At 47.9% G+C, this 10,820-nt stretch overlaps 1 protein-coding gene across 1 annotated transcript in view; it reads left to right on the forward strand.

Moving 5' to 3' along the window:
- The window catches only part of LOC123762288 (telomerase-binding protein EST1A), a 141,439-nt gene extending 131,946 nt beyond the window's left edge, over positions 1-9,493 (forward strand). Inside the window, exons 7-10 of the mRNA XM_045748715.2 lie at positions 605-804; positions 6,333-6,411; positions 7,755-7,964; positions 8,297-9,493. Coding sequence (XP_045604671.1) covers positions 605-804; positions 6,333-6,411; positions 7,755-7,885 — 410 coding nt within the window. The 3' untranslated portion in view covers positions 7,886-7,964; positions 8,297-9,493. The remainder of the gene's footprint in view (positions 1-604; positions 805-6,332; positions 6,412-7,754; positions 7,965-8,296) is intronic.
- Positions 9,494-10,820: the final 1,327 nt, after the last annotated feature.

A 10,820-nucleotide genomic window follows, 5' to 3' on the forward strand; every position in this document is an offset into this window, starting at 1 on the left:
AGAGAGGGGGGAGAGAGGGGGGGGGGAGAGAGAGAGAGAGAGGGGGGAGAGAGAGAGAGAGAGAGAGAGAGAGAGAGGGGGAGAGAGAGAGAGAGAGAGAGAGAGGGGGAGAGAGAGAGAGAGAGAGAGGGGGGAGAGAGAGAGAGAGAGAGGGGGAGAGAGAGAGAGAGAGAGAAGAGAGAGAGAGAGAGAGAGAGAGAGAGAGAGAGAGAGAGAGAGAGAGAGAGAGAGAGGTGTGTGTGTGTGTGTGTGTGTGTGTGTGTGTGTGTGTGTGTGTGTGTGTGTGTGTGTGTGTGGTGTGTACTCACCTATTTGTGCTTGCGGGGGTTGAGCTTTGGCTCTTTGGTCCCGTGTGTGTGTGTTTGTTTCTGGACCTCATCCTTGTAGCCCAGATCTTTGTCTTCGGATGCCATCCACATGATATGTCGTCATACTGGCTTGGCGACTACTCCTGATAACTGTCTCTCACCACGTATTATACAGGAGTTATGAGGCATTATACACAACATGGTGTAATTAATCACGTGAGCTGTATAACTGCTGCAGGGGGGGGGGGAGGGGGGTGTTGGATGTCACTGATGTCATTGTTGTTCTTGTGTTACAGTGTTGAACGAGCTGGATGGTCTGTCGCGCGACGCTGCGGTGGCCAAGTACGGGTCCGTGGGGCATGCGGTGCGGGTGCGGGAGGGCGCCGCAGCCGCCCTTCACTACCTGCGGGACACCAAGCCGCAGTCGCTCAAGTGCGTCACCTCCCAGGGCTCCGTACTCTCCTCCACCACCTTCACCGCTGAGATCGACATGCTGGTTAGTTCCTAACCCGCCGCCTCCTTTCTAGTTGAGGTCTGATGAAGACCTTTTGTGCCCCTCTGTAATGATTTTTTTTGCGCTACCGCTCACAGGATGGGTATGGGGTGCACAATACTCTCCTCCGGCGGCAGCTATCAAAATCAAATCCTCCTCCTCTTCCACTTCTGCATTATACATTTTCCCCCTATTATTCCAGTTCCTCCTATCCATATCCTCTTCTCTGGCTCTTCCAGTTCTTAATCATCATCCTTTTCAGTTTCTCAAATTCGTCCTCATACTTCTCTAGTTATAGTCTTTTCCCAGCTTCCCCCCCCCTTCCCCAGTTTCTCCCCTCACCCCCAGCTCCTCCCCCAGTTCCTCCCCTCTTCCCCCAGTGTAGGCGCCTGACTGCTGGGTGGACAGCGCTTCGGATTCGTAGTCCTGAGATTCCAGGTTCGATCCCCGGTGGAGGCGGAGACAAATGAGCAAAATGTTTCTTTCACCCTGATGCCCTTGTTACCTAGCAGTAAATAGGTGCCTGGGAGATAGACAGCTGTTACGGGCTGCTTCCTTGGAGGGAGGGGGGGGGGGGTTGTAACAAAGAGGAGGCCTGGTCGAGGACCGGGCCGCGGGGACGCTAAGCCCCGAAATCATCTCAAGATAACCTCAAGGTCCTCCCTCAAGTTCCTCCTCCCTCCCCTTTAAGTCTCCTCGGTGCATTGGTGCTCCCAAGTTATCACTTGGTGCTATTTACGTGAATTGGCTAGTAAATAGCCACTATACCCACAATAGTGTATTGTGGGTGTATTGTGGGTGTATTGTGGCTGTAGTGTGGGTGTAGTGTGGGTGTATTGTGGGTGTAGTGTGGGTGTATTGTGGGTGTAGTGTGGGTGTATTGTGGGTGTAGTGTGGGTGTAGTGTGGGTGTATTGAGGGTGTAGAGTGGGTGTATTTGTCACATGTGTGGTCCCCGTAGGGCGGCCAGGAGGTGTAAGGTGTAATCACAGCGTATTACACCTAATTTATACCGATATTTTGTGAGGAATTTTGTGTAATGTTTCTTCATTCGACTAAAGCGATATTCGAGTGGTTTTTGTGTGCAAACAAACAAAATTGTGGAGGCTAGTGTAATATATTTTTGGTTGAGAAAATATTTGGTCCAGGGCGGGGATCGAACTAGCGTCCTGGGTAACCCTAGGCACACACCTCACCCCACGGACCAAGATATGCTAATGTTTACCATATGTCAGTTTAAATAACCTTCAACACGTCGTGGTCCACGGGTTGAGGGGCGCGTCTGGGGTTACCCACGACGCCGGTTCGATCCCAACATTCTCTCATCGGTATTGTACTCACCTCCATAAAATCATGTTCAATGAACGAAGAAACATATTACACAAATTTCCTCACAAAATATCGGTGTAAATTATGTGGTAATTTAGAGCGGTGTCTCCTCCTTGTCAAGGTCTTCCCTTGGAAGATTTCTTGGTCTTGAACCTTATTGGTCTTGGATCTTCTTGGTCTTGGACCTTCTTGGTCTTGGACCTTCTTGGTCTTAGACCTTCTTGGTCTTGGCCCTTCTTGGTCTTGGCCCTTCTTGGTCTTGGATCTTCTTGGACCTTCTTGGTCTTCGATCTTTTTGGATCTTCTTGGACCTTCTTGGTCTTGGCCCTTCTTGGACCTTCTTGGTCTTCGATCTTTTTGGATCTTCTTGGACCTTCTTGGTCTTGGACTTTCTTGGTCTTGGACCTTCTTGGTCTTGGCCCTTCTTGGTCTTGGCCCTTCTTGGACCTTCTTGGTCTTCGATCTTTTTGGATCTTCTTGGACCTTCTTGGTCTTGGATCTTCTTGGACCTTCTTGGTCTTGGATCTTCTTGGTCTTGGACCTTCTTGGTCTTGGACCTTCTTGGTCTTGGCCCTTCTTGGTCTTGGCCCTTCTTGGTCTTGGATCTTCTTGGACCTTCTTGGATCTTGGACCTTCTTGGTCTTGGACCTTCTTGGTCTTGGCCCTTCTTGGTCTTGGATCTTCTTGGACCTTCTTGGTCTTGGATCTTCTTGGACCTTCTTGGTCTTGGATCTTCTTGGACCTTCTTGGTCTTGGATCTTCTTGGACCTTCTTGTTCTTGGACCTCTTGGGAGACCTGGCCTGACCCCCCACGTCAAGCCTCCATGGAGTGGAGATGTTCCATAGAGCAGCGTTGGAGGCTGAAGTGTGGGTGGAGGGCCACTTGTGATCAAGCAGGAGGGTGACTACAAGACCCTCAACATGACTGACAAGAGTACGAGGATAAGGATGGGACTGACCACTTAAGAGGGAGAGAGGTTAAGGCACAAGACAAAGAGGAATTGCCGAGGAAGTGGGGCGAACGGTGATGGGGGGGGGAGGGGGGAGGTGGTGTCGTGTTTCCAGTGTGTAAGACTTGGGGAGGGGGGGGTCCCATGGCGCTACATCCGGGTATTGTATTGACTCGTTAGTGTGTGTTGTGGCCGCCTTGTAGGCCACTCAGCCACGGGGTGGTGCAGTCTTGGTGGTCCGGGGCGGCTACCACTCCCCCCCCCCCCCATCTGTTGTGGTTAATGTTGGTCTTTGGGGCATGGTCTGGTGGTGCTGCAGGTGTGTGGGGGTATGGTCTGGTGGTGCTGCAGGTGTGTGGGGTATGGTCTGGTGGTGCTGCAGGTGTGTGGGGTATGGTCTGGTGGTGCTGCAGGTGTGTGGGGTATGGTCTGGTGGTGCTGCAGGTGTGGGGTGCAGTATATATGTTTTCAGTGTATATACATCACAATACGTGGTTTACGGGCTATTCATGCCCGTGCCACCTCTTGGATAGCTTAATCTTCATGAATCAAGCAATGTGTAGGTGGACATCCTTGTCATGTTCCCAGTAGGGCAAAAGGCATTAATGAAGGTTGTAAGAACAAGTTGACACGACTCGATTCAACGGAAGATTGAGCTTGACACAAATGTTTATTGTGGGGCGGGGAAATGGTGGCAGAACGCTTGTGGTGGGTCGTTTTGGGGTGAACACATCACCCCCGTGGTGTGTCTGGTGCTGTGTAGTGTATAGTGGAGTGCATTCTGGGGTGTTTTGTTGCACGATGGGCGCCACCACACGCTGCTCTGTCATCCTGCGACCACTAGGTGGGTGTGGGCGGGTGGGTGTGGGTGGATGGGTGTGGGTGGATGGTGGGCGGGAGGGGTGTGGGTGCGTGGTTTGGATGTATGTGTGTGTGTGTAATTACCTAAGTGTAGTTACAGGATGAGAGCTGTGTGTGTGTGTGTGTGTGTGTGTGTGTACTCACCTAGTTGTACTCACCTAGTTGTGTTTGCGGGGGTTGAGCTCTGGCTCTTTGGTCCCGCCTCTCAACCGTCAATCAACAGGAGGGTGTGTGTGTGTGTGTGTGTGTGTGTGTGTGTGTGTGTGTGTGTGTGTGTGTGTGTGTGTGTGTGTGTGTGTGTGCGCGCGCGTGTTTATGCGGTGAGGATTTAATAACCTCACGGAGTTTTATCTTACTGTATATCCAGGTGTAATAAATAGTTAACCCTAGTTGAGGCTAGATTATAAGGAAATATTCAAACCAGTTTTTTTTTAGAAGTGAAGGATATTTGGTCATCTTGTGTCTAAGGTGCAGGAAACTACATTATTATTAACATCTTTATGTACAAAAATTAATGACAATTTTGCCTAATTTGAGTAATTCCATTAGGTCTTATTAGAGTGAGGATAATGCTGGTATTCACTGTCACACAAGACAGAAGATCATACACAAGACAATAGGTCTAAACTGTAGGCTGAAACACACACACATATATATGTATCATGGTTACAATGTACTATAATAGACAGTATACATGTTTCGGTGTACGAATATGTAAATACAACTTTCTATTGTGCACTGCCACACAAGGGCATAAGAGATGCAGCTTAAACAAAAAATTGTTCTTCATTCTTTAACATACACAAGAAAAAAAAGTTTTGTCCCAGAATTTACAAGTTTAGAATATTCTGGTAGTGGCTCAGCCTCACTAACCTGCCAGATGTGCCTATAGCCAAGGCGAATTACCGCAATGACTACATCACATTGCCTGGTCCGGTTACTGTGCTGACCATACAAATACTTATTATTACAAAACTTGTCATAGCCTTTAATACTGCAGCTTTCAAGTCTGGCCATTTCTTAGTTCTTCTAAATCTGAAGTATTCTTTTTATTTGTATGTTTCTAATAATTGCATTAGATAGTCCAAAGTCATAATCAATGTTTTCTTTCCTACAAGCCTGTTTTTTTCAAATCCAACATGGGATGGAATTTACACACATTTTATACAAAAGTTATTATCATTGACAAATTATTCCATTTAATATTACAAGCCACTTCAGACATACATTGTGATGGGTTATTTAAGGAATGAAGAACACTTTTAGAGTCACAGAATATCACTCCACCACCATTGAGCTTAAGGTACTCAGTGGCTAGATAAATACCCAATAGCTCGGTCTGTGTCGTGCTTGCCCAGTCGTTCAGTCTCTGTGTACTAGTCATTATCATTTCATTCCCTTTATACACTGCACATGCACAACCTGTTCTACCAGTGCACAATTGCACAGAGCCATCAGTAAAGACATAGGATTCAGTTAGTTTGAGATTTTTAAGATGATTGTCAATAGCTTCTAATGTTATACATCTCATAGTTTGTGTTATACATTTGTTTTACACTGATGGGGGTATAATGCAGAGAGACCTGCACATCTTTCCAAGGGGGAATATAGTGAACAGTTTTATTAGGATTAAGAGACACATTCAGTTTCAGAAGATTATAGGCACAACAACTGAGCCACACTCTATAAGGAGCTTTTTGCGGCGGATTGAGGGAACAGTCAGACTTGTTTAGAATGGATATCAATTTAATTTTAATAGAGCTGGGGGGGGACCATTATTTTTTCACAATTTTGGCACAAAACATAGTACTAAGTAGAACTATTATCTCATAAATATTCTCTCATTCTACTGCTATGAGAATGCATCAAGTAACACTTGTAGCCTTGGTTTACTGTGTGCCATAATACAAATATCATCAGCTTTGAGGGAAGGGAGCCGGTCGGCCGAGCGGACAGCACGCGGGACTTGTGATCCTGCGGTCCTGGGTTCGATCCCAGGCGCCGGCGAGAAACAATGGGCAGAGTTTCTTTCACCCTTTGCCCCTGTTACCTAGCAGTTAAATAGGTACCTGGGTGTTAGTCGCCTGTCACGGGCTGCTTCCTGGGGGTGGAGGCCTGGCCGAGGACCGGGCCGCGGGGACACTAAAAAAGAAAAGCCCCGAAATCATCTCAAGATAACCTCAAGATAGCATAACATATAACAGTTTCCGTAGGTTGTACAGGTATGTCATGGATAAGTTTGTGCATAAGTATATTGAAGATCATAGGGCCTAGGACACCACCTTGAGGTGTGCCTAGTTCGAATGTATCTGTTCTTGTACTTTTAACTCTTTTAAATAGGACACTTGTACGCCTGTTGGATAAGGACTACAGTGTATTTTCTCCCTGTTAGGACGCCACCAACGACGACAAGATTTTGTCCTGCTGCGTTCACTTCTGTAGTGACACCACTCAGCGTCGACCAATCAGAGGTGAGTGTAAAACTCGGCGTCGACCAATCACAAGTAAGTTCACCAGCCAGCGACTACCAATCAGAGACGAGTTCACCAGCCATACCGGCCACCACAGACAGACAAACTTAGATGAATTTATATTTACTCTTGGGTCTCGGCACATAGTTTGAGAGAGCTGCTGCTATTGGTCAGTTATATCTAACCCCCAACTGCGGTCAGCCACATATAGGACGTTGGGCGTAAGGCTGCGTCGCCCTCCAAGCTGTGTACTGGTGACCCTTGGCACCGTGTAAGGTATGGTGAGGGGCCTCGTAGCCTGGGAGGGGCCTCGTAGCCTGGTGGATAGCGCGCAGGACTCGTAATTCTGTGGCGCGGGTTCGATTCCCGCACGAGGCAGAAACAAATGGGCAAAGTTTCTTTCACCCTGAATGCCCCTGTTACCTAGCAGTAAATAGGTACCTGGGAGTTAGTCAGCTGTCACGGGCTGCTTCCTGGGGTGGAGGCCTGGTCGAGGACCGGGCCGCGGGGACACTAAAGCCCCGAAATCATCTCAAGATAACCTCAAGATGGTGCGGTGACTTCACTCTCCTGAAGGTCGGACAGTGGTGTGTGGCCTGCCTGACGCTTGACTGATAATGTTATAATTGTGCACGATGGTCTCCAGACCTTCGTTAGTGTCCGCTACGTTACTAGACTTGTTATGAGTAGCGTGTGAGAGGCACTCCACAGCCGTGAGGAGGATCCAGAGCGCTTACAATGCTGCTTCAATACGGAACACAGTTGCTTAAGATGGGGAGCATCACCCCACAGACCTACTGGCTGCCGTGAGACCACAAGAGTCACTGCCAGACCAGTTTAAGACCTTTATTTCATCTAAATCGTCGCATTTGTTTACACAATCCGACCAGGCAGCTAAGAATGCGACGCATTAGCAAAATTATTTTAGCATTTTAATAATGACGTTTTCTATACATGTGCTTGATAGGTTAGGTGGTATGTTTGGGTTCGTATGTTACAGGCAAAACAGTTGCATTTCGGTAAAGCGAGAAAACGGGCTGAAGTATCCCCCAACGGTCGTCAGGGCTTCATATTCACTTCACCATAGTCCTCGTGATCACAGGATCACCATCCCAATATACTCTTATATTTCAACACCAAGTTGTTTGCAGAATATAAATTGCCGACCTCCCATATTCCAGTCGGACAGCTGATTGGTGTGTCTCTTCTCTATTGTGGTGGTGACTTAGTAGGTAGAGCTGCGGGCTGTGCTCTTGTAGTCCGGGGTTCGAGGCTCCTATAAGTCCAGGTAAATGAAATTGTTCGTAGGATCTGTTCTAATCATCGCACTCAATATGTTTCAGCTGGTGTGCGGAGGCTGTACAGGGAGGTGGTGCTCTTGACAGAGGACCGCAACTTGAGAGTGAAGGCTCACGCCCGCGACGTCCCCGTGCGCGACTTGCTGGACTTCGCGCACTGGGCGGGGGTGAGGTGAGGCGTGAGGGCGGCGTAGCGAGCAGCTACCCCCACTCACCGTGCACCAAGCTAAGCCCACTCCTCTGCTCTCATCTCTGGTTAGTATCTCTCTTCATGTCTCGCTCCCGCCTTTCCTGCCTTTCCTGGCATCTATACATTTCCTGGCATCTATATATTTCCTGGCATCTATATATTTCCTGTCGTATATATATATTCTGCTTTGATCATTTAACCTCATCTATTCATTTCGTTTCATATGTATTGTATCATCTATACATTTCATATTATCTATCCATACATTTCATGCCGTGCTAGCAATACATTTGCATAATGTCTGATTGCATATTTAAATTCCATTGTCGGGAACCAGAGTCATGCCCGATTGTTTTTTGTTTTTGCTGTAAACGTTGATGATTTGGTGATGTTTCAGGTGTCCCTCATTGATGTCAGGCAGATGACACGGAGGACTCCGGAGTGAGCCGACCAGCCACCGGCCAGGCCCAAACGTCTCCGTCTACTTGTGTTACACACCCAACCTTTGTTGTGAAGGCAAACTTTCAGTCATCTCGGACTCTGAGACTCCAAGAATTTAGATATGTTATTATTTTAGACATTTGAAGGAAGAATTGATTTTTTTTTGGTTTTCTTCATTTTCATGATCATAGGGACATCTTTCAGAATGTTTCATATGGAATTGACATTAAAGGTTTTGCCAGCTTATCAAATATTATGTCGAGCTGACAGATGTCTTATTATGGTATTTTAATTATTTTAGAGTATGGAAAAAATAGAGCATGCAAGTCAGATGGACGAAGCCAGAGTACTCCTTGACACAAGCTGTTACGACTGACGCGGGTCAGCGGTGTTTACAAGGTAATTTGCAAGATAGATTTTTAAAGAGTGATTTATGCCAGAAGTGCAGTTGGTGTCAAGAATACTGTATTATAATGTATGTCTTGTACACTTGGTGAAATATCGAGTAGTGTAAATTACTGTGCAGTAATTAGGAATTCTAATACAGTGTATGAACAGGACGAAAGGTCAACAGATGTAGGGCAGTAGAGGATCAGAAATTTGCAACGTCTGAATTTCAGTTAACAATCGTATATTTGATTACCGTACAGTACTATATGTTATATTGTATATGATAACATTAATATTTCTCAAAAAATTACAATTTGGCTTTATACGCTACAATATATTATTTTCTTGCAACGAATACATTAAATTTTGCGATAAGGATATTGCCTGTGTAAACATACTCTTCAACAGCAGGACCACTTAACAATTGTTTTTAAGTCAATATGCATCCTTAACCTGAAAAAAATCATCAAATATTTTTATAGTAATTTTTAGGCCATTGTACATAGCTGAAACATCCTACATTCATTTCCATCCAATACACTACTCATTACCCTGAATGGTGTCTTGGGTAATGTGCTGCTTGCACACTGCACACCATTTTCTCCATTTTCGCACTTACACCATTCGTATTTTATTATTGGTAGTGAGTAGAATGTAAGAAGCTGCATCCTTTGAGGATATTAACGTTTCTAAGAGGTTAGATCTAACTGGAATGTAAGGTTCAAGTGGAGCAGGACAGCTGACTGCGAGTATTAACCCAGGGTGACTTTGTCTCTCAACCCCCCCCCACTCCCACATCAACCCCAACTTCCCCCACCCCCCACACCAACCCCCCAACCTTCCCCCACCTCCACACCAACCCACCAACCCCCAACCTTCCCCCACCCCCCACACCAACCCCCAACCTTCCCCCACCCCAACCCCCAACCTTCCCCCACCCCCCACACCAACCCCCAACCTTCCCCCACCCCCCACACCAACCCCCAACCTTCCCCCACCCCCCACACCAACCCCCAACCTTCCCCCACCCCCCCACACCAACCCCCAACCTTCCCCCACCCCCCACACCAACCCCCAACCTTCCCCCACCCCCCACACCAACCCCCAACCTTCCCCCACCCCCCCACACCAACCCCCAACCTTCCCCCCCCCCACACCAACCCCCCCACCCCCCACACCCCCCACACCAACCCCCCCACCCCCCACACCCCCCACACCAACCCCCAACCTTCCCCCACCCCCCACACCAACCCCCAACCTTCCCCCACCCCCCACACCAACCCCCAACCTTCCCCCACCCCCCACACCAACCCCCAACCTTCCCCCACCCCCCACACCAACCCCAACCTTCCCCCACCCCCCACACCAACCCCCAACCTTCCCCCCCCACACCAACCCCCCCACCCCCCACACCCCCCACACCAACCCCCCCACCCCCCACACCCCCCACACCAACCCCCAACCTTCCCCCACCCCCCCACACCAACCCCCAACCTTCCCCCACCCCCCACACCAACCCCCAACCTTCCCCCACCCCCCACACCAACCCCCAACCTTCCCCCACCCCCCCACACCAACCCCCAACCTTCCCCCCCCCACACCAACCCCCCCACCCCCCACACCCCCCACACCAACCCCCCCACCCCCCACCCCCCACACCAACCCCCAACCTTCCCCCACCCCCCACACCAACACCCCAAGATACTTAATGTTCACCAGAGTGCACATATATCAAAGGAAGTTTTATTACAGTTTTGTCAGTTCAAAAATTTCATAAGCAAAAACCTCCAAAACAGGAAGAAATTTGGTTTAATGCATTTCATAATGTTGTAATAGATGTTAGCAAGCTGTGTATGATATTATTAGTACAACATTCTTGATTTGCGTTATTAATTATGTGTGGTCTAGGAAACTGTAGGGAGGAAAGAATACTTCTTGTTTTATACATGGTATATTTTGGTCAAAGTTATTGCCGAGTTATTTCAATAAGACACTTTGTACTTACCACATTGGTGTGCTAGAGAGCGTTATTTTTATAATGGACACAAGTTATTGCAATTATTGTTTCACAACTTGTCTGTAATTAGTTA

Source organism: Procambarus clarkii, chromosome 2 (assembly GCF_040958095.1).
Source record: "Procambarus clarkii isolate CNS0578487 chromosome 2, FALCON_Pclarkii_2.0, whole genome shotgun sequence".
Taxonomy (NCBI): domain Eukaryota; kingdom Metazoa; phylum Arthropoda; class Malacostraca; order Decapoda; family Cambaridae; genus Procambarus; species Procambarus clarkii.